Source organism: Eschrichtius robustus, chromosome 9, assembly GCF_028021215.1.
Source record: "Eschrichtius robustus isolate mEscRob2 chromosome 9, mEscRob2.pri, whole genome shotgun sequence".
In the NCBI taxonomy this organism is placed as follows: domain Eukaryota; kingdom Metazoa; phylum Chordata; class Mammalia; order Artiodactyla; family Eschrichtiidae; genus Eschrichtius; species Eschrichtius robustus.
The window spans coordinates 72,860,349-72,880,000 of NC_090832.1; the positions used below are offsets into that span (position 1 = coordinate 72,860,349).

General features: G+C 37.6%; 1 protein-coding gene across 1 annotated transcript in view; it reads right to left on the reverse strand.

Moving 5' to 3' along the window:
* The window catches only part of LOC137769155 (cytochrome b5 reductase 4-like), a 42,545-nt gene extending 31,280 nt beyond the window's left edge, over nucleotides 1-11,265 (reverse strand). The window contains exons 1-6 of the mRNA XM_068550851.1: nucleotides 11,197-11,265; nucleotides 9,294-9,360; nucleotides 6,987-7,016; nucleotides 4,762-4,822; nucleotides 3,256-3,313; nucleotides 1,544-1,637 (exon numbers count right to left, since the gene is read on the reverse strand). Of these exons, the coding sequence (XP_068406952.1) occupies nucleotides 1,544-1,637; nucleotides 3,256-3,313; nucleotides 4,762-4,822; nucleotides 6,987-7,016; nucleotides 9,294-9,360; nucleotides 11,197-11,265 (379 nt within the window). The remainder of the gene's footprint in view (nucleotides 1-1,543; nucleotides 1,638-3,255; nucleotides 3,314-4,761; nucleotides 4,823-6,986; nucleotides 7,017-9,293; nucleotides 9,361-11,196) is intronic.
* Nucleotides 11,266-19,652: the final 8,387 nt, after the last annotated feature.

Here is a 19,652-nt window from a genome sequence, read left to right on the forward strand (position 1 = left end):
CACTGGTGCAAGGATAGTCCCAGATTGACAACGCTTCAAACCAAGAAGGGAGCAAGGCAGGGAGAGATAGCACGTGAAACACACATACTCCAGGGTGTGCACGTGCGTGTGTGAATACAGGCCGGGACTGGGTCTAGCTCAGCGTTTCCTTTCTTACTGTTCTCTAAGTTGAATATTCATTCAGTTATTGAAAAAGAAAATTATTGGGCATCTATGCATGTTATGCACTTTCCAGGTGTTACAGTTATCACAGTTAGTAAAAGAGAAAAATCCCTGCTCTTATGGAACTTACATTCCAGAAGGGGGTGATGCAAGAAGTATTTTTACAAACATCTGCTCTAAAGTTCACTGTGTTAATATAGTTATGTGGAACTTAAAATTCTGCATTATTTTAGTCCTTCTGATCTAATATTAGCAACCAGGAGTTTCACATTTTTGACTGTGGAATTTTTGTTTGTTTTTTATATGTGTGCAAGATACAGTTAGCTACAGTGTGAACAGAACTAGCCATAAAGTATTTGAAACATAATAAATGCTGACACAGAGGTCTTCCTTAAAGAAAAATCATGACAGAGCTAATGAATAATGTATACTTTTCCAGACATCTGAGTTTTTGATTAAAACTCTCCCTAAGAGACAATACATATTAGATCTTATGCTAGCAAAAAATAGGGTAGCATGTATTTCTAGAAGAAATGTTTAAGATTTGAGGTTGATTAATGAATGGGGGGAAAATAAGAAAGAAAATACATTTATCAACTCCAATCAAATTCAGGACTAAAGGTCCTTCATTAATATGGTAAAGCCATGAGCTGAATCTCGAGTCATCTGAGGCCTGGAGAATTTCATCTCTGTTTTGCAAAAGTAAATGAAACATTCTTTACATAAGAATGTGTGCTTAAAATACAGTTTTCTTCTTGCTGTTTTGGTTTGTTTGATTTCTACTTTCTAACTAGAATAACATTATCTTTTTTAAAGGAGAAAAGGATGAACTCCTAGAGTCATTATGGGTGAGAAATGGATTAAGAATCTGCTACCTTGATTCTAGATTTTAGTCCTGATTTCTTTCTGATAGATCTGTAACCTCTCAAAACAGACAGAAGTGAACTGTATGGTAGGTCTTTGCCCATGAAGGGACAGACAGCTGAGGGGTACAGTATAACCTTGCGGCTGGCAAGAGACAGGCCGATAGAACAGCGCCTGGTGATGTCTACTCAGTGGGAGCACATGACAGGCAGGCCTCCGGAGATTTATTTGTAGGTATTAAGTTACAGAGTCTTACAAAGCTGGGCCAACAAGTATTTCATGTGATTATTGATTATGATCGCACCTAATTGTTTAAACTTGGGAAAAGTGAGGTTGTACTGCCATTTGCTAGCACTTTCCTTAGTATAAAGAGATAACAGAAAAAAAAAGATCAAAAATGACAAACCAAAATGACAATGGCACATAAAATATTATAGGTACCGAGACTCTACACCAGTAACTACTATACCTAAAGGAAACAAAAGTTGTTTCCATTAATACAGAATAAGGTACTTACCAATATGTATAAGATATGAATAATCCTTGATAACTGTTTCTGCTCTAAAGGAATCATCCCAATGATCAGCTGTTACTGAGTCTAAACTGATATCCTTAAATGGAAATCGAAAAGCGAAAGATTAAAAAGTAAACTTTTCACCAAACTCCTATTACTATACTTTTAAGCTGATCAGTGGAAGTTCATATGGTACTTATTTACAGAACCCACAAGCTAAATACACATTATTCTTGTTTTTTGCTCTCTCATACAACCCAGTTCTTCTCCTTCAAAGCATATATCACAATTTTAACTATGCATTTGTCTATGCTTAATGTCTACCATACACACTCGTCTTTAAGCTCTAAGTGTAAGGGGCAGAATATTGTCTTCAGAATATTGCTCAGCACCAAGTAGGTGCTCAAATATTTGTTGGGTAAATAATTTGGAAAAAAAAATTAGAATCAGACAAGAAGCCAAGATATTTGTGTTCATTTTTATCTTTCCACTATTATGTGACACTGCGCAAATAACACAACCTCTTAAGCTCAGCTTATCAAAAAAATAATAATAATAATAAATTCACTAACAAATTTTTAGATGTCTCTAATTTCTATGTAGCTTTGGTGCAAGTTATTTTGGTGCCTATCGTTTACACCATACACTGAATACATTATTCCACGTAGAAACCTTCCCCCTTCCCTTAATCATCCATCCTCTGTGCTTCACTGATATTACCAATGAGAGCACACAGACCCCAACCTCGCCAGGCCCTGTCCTCTTGGTTCAGGACTGCTTGGTTAGGAGACAATACAAAGAGGGAGTGGAAGGAGGGACAAGCAGTGCCTCTCTGGGCCTCTTGGCTCTTTCAGGCAGAGGCTGGTCACTCCTGTGGAGCCATCAAATCCTGCTGCAGGAGTAGGAGGAACTCACCAGCTCAGATGTGGTTCTGCTACTACAGAAGTAGCATGAATTCTCAGAAATTCCTAGCTGCCAGAACTTGTCTTTAAATCTCCACAGTTCCTCAAGTGTGGGAACCTTGCCAGTTGCTGGAGGATGTGTCTGGAGATGTTGTAAGTTGCCTGCTTATTTATCTGATTTCCCAGCTGGACTGTAAGCCTGGTGAGAGTTCAGTCTCTATGAATCTGGCCCATCATTAGATTCCTGAATTCTACGATGGTGTTGAAAATGAAGCAGGGGTTCAATAAATACTTAGTGAATGAATTAACTCCTTAATTTTAGTTTTCAGAGGGCATTAACTGAACCCCGTTAGTGGCTTAAGCATACTAAGCTCCAGCAGTACAGTCTCTCCTGTCTCTTGAATTCCAATTTAAGTGCAGGAAATTAGTTCGTATGGTGAAGTTAAACTGGGACTCTCACTGCTGTTATCCATGCTTAAACACAAACAAAAAAAAAAATCACAGAAGAGCACATAAAATATGCTTCTTCCTAGTCTATTTTTTCCCTAAGATGCTATGGCATGGTTGTTAAGAGCATATACTATGGAGCCAGGCTGCCTGGGTTCAAAATGCTAGATCTGCCACTTACCGTGTGACTTTGGGTAAATTACTTAATTTCTGTTTCCTCATCTGTAAAATAGGGGTAATGAAAGGATCTACCTCACAGAGTTGCTGTAAGTTAATATAAGAAGAGCTCTTAGAAAAGTACACCTGAGCATAGCTAACATTTGTTATTTACTTTTTTGTTTTTTCTGATCTTAAAAATGTGTTTACCTTCTGTTTAGTATATATGACAATGGTGACTAAAGCGTCTGTTTGGAACCAGTCATAGCTGTAAAATATTTTAAAAAGAATAAATAATCATGTGCAGTAACATATATTAAATCATTAAATATATAATTTTAAAATATATACAATTTAAAAATATAAAATATGACACAATAAATACATGATTTAAAACATATAGTTCAAAATCTACAGTGAGAAATATATAGGTAAAGTTAGTCTAGGTAGTCTAGTTAGTCTAGGTTAGTCTAGGTAAAGTTTTTTTTCTAAATAATCAGTGGTGTTACCATGAAATAAATAATAAAGCAATTATTTCTCAATTTAAAATACTTATACTTCCATGTATTCCAACTTGGATAAAAACAAACAACATCCTTGACAAGGCACTTTTTATAAAGGTTACACATCTAAAATTCCTTTTATCAGAGCAATAACACAACATGTTTTCTGAAGGAGCATGACAAAATCGACATGCTTATTACCTTCACTCCTCCCTGTCACAAATATATTATTACTCCGCAAGAAATTAACTCACCAAGGATGTTTAATGGTCAACCGTAAAAACTTAAGGAAAAACTAAGTCTTCGGTTTTGTAATAGCTATTGATCAAATTGATTCTGTTTTTGCACTTACTACCTGTATACAGGCCCCCAATGTGAATGCTAGGAGGTATCCTGAGGCCCTTAACTTAAAATTGAATATGAAATAATTTAATAGGTATAGCAAGTAGAGCCAGAAGCTGCTGTTATAGATTCACAGTAGGGGGGAAAGGTGGTAAGAGAAAGACTACAAATAACACACATAACCCTAAGGGCATCTGAAATATCATTAACAAAAATATACATGGATTGCTTAATTTACTAAGACAGGGTACAATACATTTTGAAGGATTTCCATTAAAAACTGATAAAGCAAACTAGACACACAAAAAATAGAATAGTTGAAGAAATTGTGGATATTCTATGATCAATTTCCATCATATGATAGACTACAGACAAAAAATGCTTTTGCAGAATCTTTCATGACATAGGAAATTGGTCATTGAACATACTGTAACACTGTATTATCAAAATAGAATAGTATGGAAATAGGTATGACATGAATAAACTGTGTGGAATAAACCAAATATTAAGAGTCTATATCTAGGGTTGATGGGATTACGACTGATTTTATCACTTTCTTTTGTATTTCTCTGTATTTTCCAAGTTTTCTACCATGAATGTATATTTTATAATCAGAAAAAATAGTTCTGAATAGTTCTTTTTTAAAGTTGTGGTGTTTAAAATGGGTTAAACTTCAGTTATGTTAAAAATTCATATTTATGGAACAGCTCATTCTCCAACAATGCCTGATAAATGAGGCACTACAGTTCTTGTGTCAAAGAAGCATAATTAATATAATAAGCAATAAATCAAACTTAGAGCCATTTTTTAAATGTGTATATTTTGGTGTCGAACTGATTAAGCTTTAAAAAAGTAAAACAAGAATGCATACCTTGGAGACCTAGGCCCTTCTTTGGCAAGTGGATCTGTCACTTGGCTCTTGGGAAGCATGCCTTCACAAAGAAAAACAAACAAAATAGCTACAGTTCATCTATGTAGCATTTTTCTTTTTTCCCCCCATCTTTTCAGTAAACTTCTTATTGAAATATTATAAAAGGACACAAGTCATAAATGTACTACTCATTAGATTTTCATAAGTAAAACATACTCTTGTAGCCAGCACCTCCCTGTGCCCCCTTCCACTCAGCGCCCCTCCCCCAAGGGTAACCACTATTCTTTTAACAACATGATTAGTTTTTGCCTGCATTTGGCCTTTATGAAAAATGGAATCATAAAATATGTTCTCTTTTGGTCTGGCTTTTTTGGTCCAGCTCTACAGACGTTTCAGTTAATGTCAAATCAGCATGATTAATAGTAAACAATAGATCAGGTCTGGAGCTTTCTGAGATTTTATCCAGGATGCTGAATGCATCAGTAGTTTGTTCCTTTTTATTACTGAGTATTACTACACTGTATGAACATACCATATACCAGAATCTATTCATTCTCCTGTTGATGGACATTTGGGCAGTTTTTAGCTATTACGTATAGTGCTGTTATAAATGTTCTTGTACATGTACATATACATTCTTAAAGAACATCCATCTACATTTCTGGTAGGTATATAGGACATGTATATGTTTAGCTTTAGTAAATACTGCTAAACAGTTTTCCAAAGTGGTCATACCAATTTACACTTTCTACCAGAAGTGTGTGGGAGCCCTGTTGCTCCACCACCTTGCTGACACGTGGTATTCTGTCTTTTTTCATTTTAGACATCTTGTGGATGTGCTCCAGCATCAAATTTTATTTTTATTTTTATTTTTTTTAAAGATTTAATTTCTAATTTATTTTTGGCTGCATTGGGTCTTCGTTGCTGCACGTGGGCTTTCTCTAGTTGTGGCGAGCGGGGGCTACTCTTTGTTGCGGTGCGTGGGCTTCTCATTGCGGTGGCTTCTCTTGTTGCGGAGCACGGGCTCTAGGCACATAGGCTTCAGTAGCTGTGGCTCATGAGCTCTAGAGCACAGGAAAAGTAGTTGCGGCTCATGGGCTTAGTTGCTCCGCGGCATGTGGGATCTTCCCGGACCAGGGCTCGAACCAGTGTCCCCTGCAATGGCAGGCGGATTCTTAACCACTGCGCCACCAGGGAAGTCCTCAACATCGCATTTTCAAGGCTCTGGTTTTCTCATTGTTTTCGAAAACTCTGAGAACACGGAAGAGCTCCAAAGATACTATCAGTGATACTATCAGACAAAAAACTTCAGGTGTTATATCACAAATTGCATAAAGTAGTCTACAATAAGACAATCTTTTCTAGTTAAAAAAGAAAAGGTAATTCATCTGGCAATCCAGCTTATTAGCTGAATTTTTATAACTTTCTTGTGCGAACAGGGAGGAAAAAAACCCAATTTTTAAACATACATTAGTAATACGGTTCAGTCAGAGTAGCCCCGTGCATTTCGTGTCATACCAAACTTTTTTTGGGGGTTAGTGGCAGTGTCAGTCATAATTCCAAGTCATACTGAACGGCCGAGGAAGCCAGAGCCGCCGAGCCCAGAGGAGGGGAGATTAATAGGCTGGCTGCTCAGCATCTGTGTAGACACTGGAAGAGCACCCCGTGCCTGAGGGAGGGACACGTTCAGCCTGGCCTCTGAGGGTGGAACTCCTAGTCACGATGAGTATTCAAGCTGAGGGCAGATGAACACATGTTCAGGGACGTTATAGAAGGGACTATGGTAAGAGTCAGGGCTGTTCGATGCTTTGTGACCCCCTAGAGGGGTGGGAAAGGGAGGGTGGGAGGGAGGCTCAAGAGGGAGGGCATATGGGGAGATATATGTATGCATACGGCTGATTCACTTTGTTGTACAGCAGAAACTAATAACACTGTAAAGCAATTATACTCCAATAAAGATATATATATAAAAAGAATGTAAACAGTAATTACACTCGTGAAAAAATCTATCCTATAAAATAAAAACATCAATATATAAAGATTAAAAAAAAGGAGGGCTTCAATAAGGGATCTACAAAGTTCTCTGCCAAATCCTCTAAGCTTAGGCAAGTCAACACATCCTTTGTATAAAAAATATCTAAATACCCCAAATAATTCTGTGAGGCAATATTGTACACAGTCATGTGAATATGATTCATTTTTTACTATAAATGTACATGACTTACCGTTTAAGAGTTTCTTTTCCTCATTATAGTCTGTACAGTGGTTTAGAAAAAACGTTAGGTAAGAATATTGTAACATCAGAGAGAAGATCGGTTAATATTATTGAGTTAAATATAACAGCCCTCTTCTTGAAGGGCTTTCTTCCGAGGCCTGAGGAGAGAAATAAGGCTGATAAACAGATGGCCTATGCTTTAAGTAAGAAATTTCGTCTCTGAAGACTGCAGGCCATTTCTGCAGGCGTCTGTCTCCCATTTCACTGGGATTTTTCCTCCTTCTTTGGACATTTTTGTTCTAATATCTTGGTTAATTTCTTTAGAAATCACATAAAGACCCAAGTTTTGTCCTGGTCATCGTATTCTGAATTAGTCAAAACTATCCAAAGTTTATTAGATTACACTTTATATATGAAACATACATATTAACCCAAAGAAAGACACCTTATTATCTTTCCTATCTAAGTGAGCAGTTAAAATGATTATTATTACTCCAAATTTAAATGGCCAAAATGCTGAAAATATGTTAAGACTTTCACTTGTATATCAGTGCAATCAATCATTAGGGATACAAGCCAGAATAAAATTTAATGAGTGTTTTCTTTCAGGATGGCAGCCAGCTCACAAATCTATATTATATTTTGATCACCACAAGTTTTATAACCATATGTCAAAATAAAACCCTCAGCAAGTTGCCAGAGTTTAAAAAAAAGAAAAAAAGAATGCCAAGCTAACACAAAATATTCAAGTAGTAAACTAAATTGATAGACATTACTTGTTAAGGTGACATCATCTTGTTTTGTAGAAAAAGAAACCAAAGTACGTATATCAAAGCTTTCAAATTTTTTTTGTTCTGATTTTCAATCAACCAGAGATCCCACAATTACTACCTCTTCACTCACATGCCATAAAATACCCATGATTAAGGAGGTCAGATAACCATTCTTTTTATTTTCCCCTTTTTACCGAAATAAGTTCATAGCTGAAAGGGATCTTAACAACATACACCAAATTATCATCCGCTCCCCTCATTTAAGGCTGAAAATCAGAGGTCAGGACTTGAATGAACCCCACAGCTCTTTAGCAGCAAAGCCAAGATTAAAATTCATCTCCCCTGAAACTAAGCGCCATTTTTCTTAACATGCCATTGTGAGAGATAATACTTTCTGAAAAGACACAGGACCTAAAAACCATTTAAATTATGCCTCAAAATGAGCTTTGTTTTTCAACTGCCAGATGAAAATCTAGTCATTAGTTTGCAAGGGATCACTGATGTCCCTGCTTGCTGACTTACTTTCATACAATTTCATCTGTCTTTGCTACTGCAGTTGTGATCATTTGTTTTATCAATATCTTAGAACAAATAGCAAACTCACAGTAACATAAGTAAATTAAACCTAGTTTCAGTGTACAACATAGTTGGCAGTTTGATGTATCTCATTTATCATGTAAAACAACTTGTTTTTATCTAAGAGGCTCACAGATTTTGAAAACTTGTCCCCAGGGAATTTGTTTCTAGGGAAAAAATATGTCATCTCATATGATTACTTCCTGTCTGATGTGAATTGATTTGAACCTGTCAGAATTTTATGGATCCTGCTAAGTTATTCATTTTTTTCTGAGTCTTTTTTTCCTTAATACAAGAAGTATCAGTAGGAAGAGAACATCTACCTAAATGATCTAAAATATCTTTAAAACTCCACTAGTGTACTTTTGCAACTCTTTTTGAAAACTGAGTCACGGAAATAAGAGAGGCTATTTTTTTTTTACTGTTAAGCACATTTACATCAGAGTTACTCTGGGCACATGAGATACTTTCCTCTCTAACAAGAAATCTAACATTCTGTCTTGATAACTAATTCCATCATTTGGTTGGCTCCATGGCCAAGAAAATGTGCATCTTCTTATAATATTGGTTAGACTGCATTACTCTGATCAGAGCCTTTCTGGAAAGGTCAGAGTCCTTTAGAAGGCTGGAGCTGTGATCTATCAGCACTCAACTCTTCTTTGGTAAGAGGGCTGGCGACAATTTTTAATTGTGACCCCAATCTAGTTTCCCTCTTCTAAGTGGAGCCACAGAAGGATCCCCTGGGATGAGGAAAGTTAAAAAACAAGCAAGCAAACCAACCAACAAACAAACCCTGTCTTACTAGTATACTCATTCATTTAACAAATACCTGTTGACCATCATCTTAATAGGGATAGTGACACAATATGAAACCCTTTGGATAAAAAGTTAGGAAAATACGACTATATGTTCAGTTTGCTTGTACATGCGTAAAGATGATTTGGAAGGATACACAATAACACGGTTACCTGCATCTGTGCACAGGAGGGAAAAGGGTAGGTGGGAGACAAAGGTATGACCATGGCACTTCTCATTCTGGAATCATGTGAATGTATTACTGAAAAAATTAAATAAACTAAATTGAAAACTTCAATATGGTCTTTTCAATATGATATGATAAATGTTTTAAAAGAGATATATAGAAGGTGGTATGGAAGCACAGGGATGAGGGAGGGCATTGCTACTTGGAATTTGAAAGGACTTCATTGAGGAAATAGTATTTTAGCTACATTTTGAAAATATGTATGCATTTGCCAGGAGGCCCTGAACAAAAACATTCTAGGAAGACAAACGCTGCACTTTTATATCTGAATGTCATATTTATCCGTAGCAGCATACCCCAACTTCCTTTCTCACTCCAAAAGGCCGATGTCACGTAACCATCAGATAGGAGCTCCGTCTTATTACCAGGGATCTTAGTCACAAAATCCAAAGTGTACCATTCCATGTTCCCTTTGCTGCTTTGCCTGGCCAGAAGACTTTCTGTTTCTCTACAATGTATTTAATAACCATTTTTCTCTAGAAATTCTTCCTCATCTCTAAAGAGAACTAACTCTTCATAACACAACTGAGGCCTAATTCTTGGTTTTGTTTCCGAAGTCATAAACTCATTTCTCAAATTCTATAAAATTTAATAATTTATGTATTTCTAAACTATCCTTCTCTTTTACTCTCCTTAATTTATCTTTGTAAGTATCTTTTGAATCATCTTCAAATTTTGTACATCTCTGAAACTTCAAGGCCCAGAAATTTACTCCTTATCCTAGAAGTAGTCTACTAGCAGAATTAAAATAAAGGTTTAATAGTTCAAACACATACTCTGAAAAATTCCAGGATTAAAAAGTTCTAAAAGTACCAGAGTATATAGTTACTTATTCCTGGTCAGTTTTTCTCTCCACTATTCATTTAACTAATCACAGCAAATACTGCATTTTTAGAAGTTTGTATTTTCTGTTTCCAAGGCTATACTTGTCATTTTTTATTCAATTCTCCAATTTATGAGTTATTTTCTACTCTTGTCCTATCCTGAGGGATTAACCACTCCTTCCTTATTTGGTATTACCTATACACAAATATACACATGTTCAAAAATCATTTTTCAGGACTTCCCTGGTGGTCCAGTGGTTAAGATTCCACGCTGCCAATGCAGGGGGCCCGGGTTCCATCCCACATGCCACAACTAAAGATCCCGCGTGCTGCAACTAAGACCCGACACGGCCAAATAAATAAATAAATAATTTTCAAAAAACACTTTAAAAACAATCATTTCTCTCTGAAAACAAAATAAATACTAACTTAAACCAAACACTGGCCAGTCACAATCATACAGCAAGACCCACTTCCTGCTCAGGCCTGCATCTGCCCCCTGACCAGGGACTTCTCACCCCCCATTTTTAATTACCTGTCCCTTATATCTTTCTGGCAGGAATCACTCAGACAATAGGACCTATAGCACAAAAGCAAATGAAGGCAGCCTGGCTGAGAAAGCAAATCTGCTCAGCCAGTAAAGTCCACTTCATCATGACACCTGCTCCTTTCTCTCCACTAGTAACTGTCATGCTTCCCCCGTACTGAGCCTCTGAGCTTGTGTTCTGTCCACCCACTTGAGCCCTGAACTGTCCCCATTTTATCAATGAGGAAATGGTAGCTCCTAGAAGAGGGAACTTTGACTGACTATACAGAGCTGACCTCCTAGCTGGCAGCCAGCCCACCCAATTAGTGATGCCACTAATACCATCATTTTTAAGAATAAAAAACTAATTCATATATGAGGGTTTCTCCATGTCAGCACTAGGAACACTTGGGGCCGGATGATTCTTCGTCGTGGGAGTGTATCCTGTGCCTTGTAGGGCATTTAGCAGCACCCCTGACCTGTCCTCTACCCACGGGAATGCCAGTAGCATCTAGTTCAGCTGTGACATCCAAATCATCTCCAGACATTGCCAAATGTCCACTGGGGAGCAAACTCAACCCAGGTTAAGAACCGCTGGCATATACCAAAGAGAAATAAATTATTTGAAAGAGGATAACTTTAATGAGGTGATTTTCTGCCTTACAAAAGGAAGCACCCAGGATTTCTCTCAATGGTGGGCTTCTCCTATTAAATTACTGTAGCCTTTAAGGAAGGTACGTATACCTACAAGCCTCAGGATCTTCCCTTTTAAACTGAGGGTGTTAGAACAGCTCTAAATCCTTCTTCCACCTCAAAAGTATTCTACTGATCTATGGTTCTAAGTGCTTTATAGTCAGCAAGTGCTTGTGAAAACTAAAAACGTAAAGTATTAGAAGCCATGATAAAACAATGAGAAATTAAGAAGAAACATTCCTGACACTGGGCTATGCCATTAGAAAATGTGACTATTTTACAGAATGGCCATCATTAAAAACTCTACAAATAACGAATGCTGGAGAGGAGAGGATGTGGAGAAAAGGGAACCCTCCTACACTGTGGGTAGGAATGTAAACTGGTGCAGCCACTATGGAAAACAGTATGGAAGTTCCTCAGAAAACTAACAGTAGAGCTACCATATGATCCAGCAATCCCACTCCTGGGCATATATCTGGAAAAAACTCTAATTCAAAAAGATACATGCACCCCTATGTTCACAGCAGCACTATTCACAATAGCCAAGACATGGAAACAACCTAAATATCTATCGAGAGATGAGTGGATAAAGACGATGTGGTACATATATACAATGGAATATTACTCAGCCATAAAAAGGAATAAAATAATGCCATTTGCAGCAACATGGATGGACCTAGAGATTATCATACTAAGTGAAGTAAGCCAGAACAAGAAAGACAAATACCATATGATATCACTTATATGTGGAATCTAAAATATGACACAAATGAACCTATCTATGAAACAGAAAAAGACTCATAGAGAACAGACTGGTGGTTGCCAAGGGGGAGGGGGTGGGAGAGGGATGGAATGGGAGGTTGGGTTTAGCAGATGGAAGCTTTTATATATAGAACTGGATAAACCACAAGGTCCTACTGTACAGCACAGAGAACTATATTCAATATCCTATGATAAATCATAATGGAAAAAAATATTTAAAAAAAGAGTGTGTGTGTGTGTATATATACAACTAAATCACTTTTCTGTACAGCAGAAATTAACACAATATTGTAAATCAACTATATTTCAATAAAAAATATATATATAAAGAAAATGTGACTATTTAAAAAATATAATATATTAAAATTTTAAGAGTACATTTATGATCTGGAACAGTGCTGTCCAGAAGAAATATAATGCAAGCCACAAATATAAATTAAAATTTTCTAATAACCACATTAACAATGTACAAAGAAACAGGTCAAATTAATTTTAATAATCTATTTTTACTTAATGCTACATATCCAGAATCTTGTCATTTCAACATGCAATCAATGTAAAGTTATGAGATATTTTACATTCTTTTTTTCATCCTAAGTCTTGAAATGCAGTATTTTACGCTTGTAGCACATCTCAATTTGGAGAGTATTTCCATACTCAATAGCAGCCACATGTGGCCAGTGGCTATAATAATGACAGCAAAGGACTAAAAAAAGGGCAAAAAGAACATTTATCATCTTTGCCAGAGAATGAAGTGTTTCATATAAATAATCAATAACTGAAGCTCACCTTTTCAAGCAAAGTTTCTCCCTTTATTCATTATTGATATCTTTCTAAAGCACAATACAAACCACAATACTTTTTTTTTTCACAATACTTTTTAAACAAAGGTTTATAAAAAACCCACTGATTCTTCTCTTGATAAGGACCCACTAGTATTATGTGTTTTATATTCTGACACTGTTAGCTCTTCTGTCTTCTTCCCAGATACCACTCCTACCCTAGAAGCCAGTAGATAAATGGAAAACTGTCCTCCCAGGACTGCTCAACTGTGGGGATGCCTACAAAATGCTACTTCTGGCTCCTCCCTGCACTGGGGTCTGGCAGGTCACCCCACCTAAAAGATGGTGTCAAGGATCTCGTATTGAAAGAAGCCCATATATAACATTTCTCTTCAGTATATCCATCACCCCCCCAACCCCCTATAAATCCTCATGTCAGCAAGTCTCCACCTACTGTTTCCACTTCGTCTCTGTTTTCATCCTCTATTCCTACTTAATCTGCTTTCATCCTCTATTCCCACTTCACCTCTGTTTACACCTCTGTTCCCATTTCATCTAGAAGCTCTAGTTGTAGAGTGAACATAGTCTCTAGTTTGCTACAGTTACAGTTTACTGCCTGCCCCCTGTTGTCTCAGTGTAACTACTAATAGAGGCTCCATTCATTCTCCAATCTGCCCCAGTTTGGACAATTACATGGTCACCCCATCTAATAGTCTCTATCCTTAAGTCTCAAGCCAGCAGACTTCAAGGATCAATCTCTGCCTATAGATGAAAGGCATAGGAGGTACTGTTAAAACAACATTCACTTTAATTATCACGAACATTCTTGACACATTAAACCTTTCTCTTTAGTTACTTTGTCCCTTTTATATGATCTACTAGTTCTGGTTAGCTTGGAGTTCAGACTATATCTTGCTGGATCTTATGTCTCTACTGTTCCAAAAACCCGATCCATTTACTTGCAGTCAACAACTTTCCTGATTTGTAAAATTCTTGTCTTTGCTTTCTAATGCCTTGCAAGTTCTCTCACATCACTTCCTGCTACTGGCCTCATCCTAGCAAAACACTTATAATGCAAAAAGGCTTTATAGTGAAACAGAGATTCATAAACATGTTCTCACATGCCCTGTCAATAATAATGATAATACTTAATTTTTCCCAGAAGCAGAGCCATGGTAAGACACATGCTGATAATTATAGGGATACAAAGGAATAGAAAATGTAAGCAGCCTCAGTATTGTAGGAGCCGAGGAGCAAAAGTAGCCACTACAGCAATAACCACTTCTACTATTCCCACCACCTGTTGCTTCTAATGCATCAGGTGGTTAGCAAACATCATTTAATCCTCACAATGACTTTGGGATGTTTCATTCTTAGACCCCATTTCACTACTGAGCAAAAATATTCAGATCTGTTAACTGATGCTGAAGATCAACAGCTTATGAGTGTAATTTGAGGCGGAGATGAGATCTGAAGCCATGTTAGTTTCTATGAAACTTGTGCTCTTTCTACGGATCATGCAGCCTCAGGAACCAATCCCAGGGCCAGAGACAGTGTGAAAAAGGAAACTTTTAATTTATGAATACACAGTATCTCAGAGTCCATTTCTCATTCTGGATAAGAAATATGTTTGCACTTCCCTGAACCAGGTGGTGAGAAGGAGAAGGAATATTCATTATGGTTTAGTTCTTCACCATTAGGATTTAGTCAGAAATCCCAGTTTCCTCAACCCTTCTGATTTTGGTTTCATAAATCTGTTTGTTTTTGTTAGTCTTAAATATCTTTATTTCATCTTTGTTACTGAATGACTTTAGGTTGTCAGTTGTTTTCCCTCAGAACTTCCAAGATACTGCTCTCTTTGCTGCCTATTGATGTTCTAGTAAATTAGCAGTAACAGCTGGTAAATTACACTAGTAAATTAGCTGTCAATTTACTAATCACTGGTTTGTTAGTAAACCTATCTCTCTCTGGCTGTTGTCTTTGGTCTGCAGTTTTACCATGAATAGTCTATGTGTGGATTTCTTTTTATTTATCTTGATTGGGGATTTGCTGAACTTGCTAAATCTGAGATTTGTGATTTACCAGTTCTGGAAAAGTCTCAGCCATTCAGATGTTGCCTCTTCCTCATTCTCACTACTACTTCCTTCTGGAAATCTGATGACAAGTGTTAGATCTTATTGCTCTATCCTCCACGTCTCTTGCATATTTTTCTATCATTTTGTTTCTATGCACAACGTTCTGTTTAACGTCTGCTGCTCAGTCTGGCAGTTCACTCAACTCTTCTACTATGTTTAAACTCTAAGTATTCATGCTATGCACTTTTTAATCTCACCAGCTCCATTTTTCATTTCTAGGAGTTCTACATTTTTTTCAGTTTTACATGATTATTTTAGCAGTCTCTTGTTTTACTCATGTTACCAATTCATTCTTATTTTCCTAATTACTTTAAACATAATTATTTTTATTCATAATTATTTCTATAATTACTTGTATACAAATAATAAAGTCCAAGGGGTGAAATTCTGCTTTTGTTTCTGCTGACTTGCTTCCTCAAGTGTTGTTTAATTTTTCTACTGTACACTAATAACTGGTGATGTGTCCCTGTGGGAATTTTAAGGGTTTTAGGTTGAAAGTTTGTTCCACCATTAAAAATGTGTACATAAATCTGCCAAGCAGGCAGGGAAACCAGTAATGGGAGACCATTTTATTTCTCGGTTTGAGGTTTCTAAGACCACATAGGTGGTATATATATTTGAATTCCCAAATCTTATGTGGGCAAGACTGTGGTTACAAATTCTCAAAGGAGATTTCTCTTTCCTCTCCTCCATCACCTCATAAACAAGGTCAAGGCAGAGTATCCTGACATCTCTCTTTGTTGTTGCACAGATTTCTTTTCAAGCCTTCCCATTTTGCTGATCATATAGACTTCAAGAGTCAAGCCATAGGAAGGGATCTCAGCTCCAACTCCCTGCCTTACAGACCCAAGATCCGGTCTCCCATTTCCTATGTGACCATTAAAATTCCCATGTGGCTCTACGTTCCAAGTATCTGATAAGTGCTTTGGGGAAATGGAGACATCAGAACTAGCTTATCATCCTGGACTGCTGCTTCTAGCACCCCCCCTTTTTTTTTAAAAATTAAATATCTGAGGACTTCCTTGTGGAATCTGCTCATTTTAAACGGTGTTTGCCGTATTTGATGAAACATTTTGAAGATTATCTGTCTTTCAATTCCAGGGAGGAAGGAAGGAAACCGGAAAAGTCCTTTTATTAATTTCATGTCTCCTATGACACAGAAGCCTAAGGAGCTGGCACACTTTCTGACCACACTGAACGGTATTACAGAGAAGCACATGACCTTTAGTACCGGACTGTGTAAACAAGATATGTAATGTTCAGGATGAGGTAAAATTAATCAGTTAGAAGTTTTCGTTAAGAACATGGCCCCTGCTGGCAGTGAATAGGTGAACTCAGGAGCAATTAAGGGAAGAAAGGGATTTGTTTACAAAAATAAACTGGTTTGGAAGAACTGCCAGACACTAAAGTTCAAACTAGTTTGCTTTTGGTATACACGCAGACCTCTTTTTATTGTGCTTTGCTTTACTGCACTTCACGGATACTGCGTTTTTAAAAATTGAAGGTTTGGGGCAACCCTGCATTGAGCAAGTCTATTGGTGCCATTTTTCCAACTGCATTTGCTCACTTCATGGTTCTAGGGCACGTTTTGGTAATTCTGGTAATATTTCAAAGTTTTTCATCATTATTGTATTTGTTATGGTGATCTGTGAGCAGTGATCTGATGTTACCATTGTAATTATTTTGAGGCACCATAAACTGCACCCACATAAGACTGCAAATTCAATCTATGTGTGATCTGACTCCTCCATCGACTGGCCATTTCTCCATCTCTCTTCCTCTCCTTGGGCCTGCCTATTCCCTGAGACACAACAATCTGAAATTAAGCCCATTAATATAACCCTACAATGGCCTCTAAGTGTTCAAGTGAATGGAAGAGTCTCACGACTCTCCCTTTAAATCAAAAACTAGAAATGATTAGGCTTAGTGAGGAAGGCATGTCAAAAGCCAAGACAGTCTGAAAGCTAGGCCTCTTATACCAAACAGTCGGCCAAAGTGTGAATGCAAAGGGAAAGCTCTTGAAGGAAATCAAAAGTGCTACTCCAGGAAAGCAAAACAGCCTTACTGCTGACACGGAGAAAGTTTCAGTGATCTGGATAGAAGATTAAACCAGCCACAGCATTCCCTTCAGCCAAAGCCTAACTCAGAGCAAGATCCTAATCTCTTCAATTCTATGAAGGTCGAGAGAGGAGAGGAAGGTACAGAAGAAAAGTATGAAGCTAGCAGAGGTTGGTTCATGAAGTTTAAGGAAAGAAGCCACCTCTATAACATAAAAGTTCAGAGTGAAGCAGCAAGAGCTGATGTAGAAGCTGTAGCATGTTATCCAGAAGATCTAGGAAGATAATTAATGAAGGTGGCTACACTAAACAACAGATTTTCAATGTAGATGAAACAGCCTTCTACTGGAAGAAGATGCCATCTAGGACCTTCATAGCTAGAGAGGAGAAGTCAATGCCTGGCTTCAATGCTTCAAAGGACAGGCTGACTCTCTTGTTAGGGGCTGATGCAGCTGGTGACTTGAGGCTGAAGCCAGGGCTCACTTAACCATTCTGAAAATCTTAGGGCCCTTAAGAACTATGCTAAATCTACTCTGCCTGTGCTCTATAAATGGAATAATAAAGCACATCTGTTTATAATATGGTTTACTGAATATTTTAACCCCACTGTTGAAAACTACTGCTCATAAAAGAAGATTCCTTTCAAAATATTACTGCTCACTGACAATGCACCTGGTCACCCAGGATGTCTGATGGAGATGTTCAATGAGATTCATGTTATTTTCACGCCTGCTGACACGACATCCATTCTGTGGCCTGTAGATCAAGGAGTCATTTAGACTTTCAAGTCTTATTATTTAAAAAATACATTTTGTAAGGCTATAGCTGCCACAGATAGTGACTTCTCTGATGGATCTGGGCAAAGTCAATTGAAAACCTTCTGGAAAAGAGTCACTATTCTAGATGCCATCAAGAACATTCCTGATTCATGGGAATAGGTCAAAATATCAACATTAACAGGAGATTGGAAGAAGTTGATTCTAACCCTCCTGGATGACTTTGAGGGGTTCAAGACTTCAGTGGAGGAAGTAATTGCAGTCATGGTAGAAACAGCAAAAAAACTGGAATTAGAGGTGGAGCCTGAAGATGTGACTGACTTGCTACAATTTCATGATAAAACTTGAACAGATGAGGAGTTGCTTCTTATGATGAGCAAAGAAAGTGGTTCCTGAGATAGAATCTACTCCTGGTGCAGATGCTGTTAAGATTGTTGAAATGACAACAAAGAATTTAGAATAGTACAGAAACTTAGCTGATAAAGCAGCAGCAGCATTTGAGAGGACTGACTGATTTTGGAAGAAGTTCTACTGTGGGTAAAAAGCTACCAAACAGGTCTGCATTCTACAGAAAAATCGTCATGACAGGAAGAATCAATCAAGTGGCAAACTTCACTGCTGTCTTACCTTAAGAAGTTGCCATGGCTACCCCAATTTCAGCAGCCACCACCCTGCTCAGTCAGCAGCCATCAGCATCAAGGCAAGACCCTCCACCAGCAAAAAGATTACGACTCTATGAAGGCTCAGATGATGGTTAGCTTTTCTCAGTAACAAAGTGTCTTTAAATTAAGGTATGTACATTGTTTTTTCAGACATACTGCTATTGCACATTTAATAGACTGGAGTAGAGTGTAAACATAACTTTTATGTGCGCTGGGAAACCAAAAATTCATGTGACTTACTTTATTGCAATATTTGCTTTATAGCAGTGGTCTGGAACTGAACCTGCAATACTTCCGAAGTATGCCTGTATACATGTACTGCTTATTTGTTTTATAGCAATAGAAAGAAAAAAATCCTTTTTGAGCCTCTGTTACATTCATGCTAATTTACTCACATTAATTCTTAGCCCTATGAATCTGTGTACAGATGAAAAAACTTGACGCTCAGAGACAGAAACTGCCATCTTTATGGCACAGCCAATAGGCCATGGAGCTAGGGTTCAAATCTAGGTATGCCTGTGCTATTTCTATACAGCTGACACAGGCCTCTAACAATAAGGCCTTGAAATACAAAACTCACTGAACTAAATAAATAGTAGCAGAGTCAGGTCAAACAAGCCAATGTATTCCTAATTTGGATGTCAAAATCAGGAGTTGTTCAAAAGAAAATACTCCGTTCCATCCACAGTAAAGGATTTTAGCAAAGTACTCCTGCTACTCCAATTGCCTGTCTAAACTTTTCAAAGGGCACTCTTCCAAAAGAAGCTTAGGAGGAAAGAGATGATCTCCAACACCATGCCGATTGTAGAGTGGCAGTTTGGAAGGTAAGGGAAAGAAATCGTGGCCAAGTGGCCTTTGGCAATTTACATTTTTTTTGGTATTGTTTTGTTTTTTTAACATTTATTTATTTATTTGGCTACACAGGGTCTTAGTTGCAGCACGTGGGATCTTCGTTCCAGTGTATGGGATCTTTAGTTGCGGCATGCGGGACCTCAGCTGTGGCATGCGTGCGGGATCTAGTTCCCTGACCAGGGATCGAACCCAGGCCCCCTGCATTGGGAGCACAGA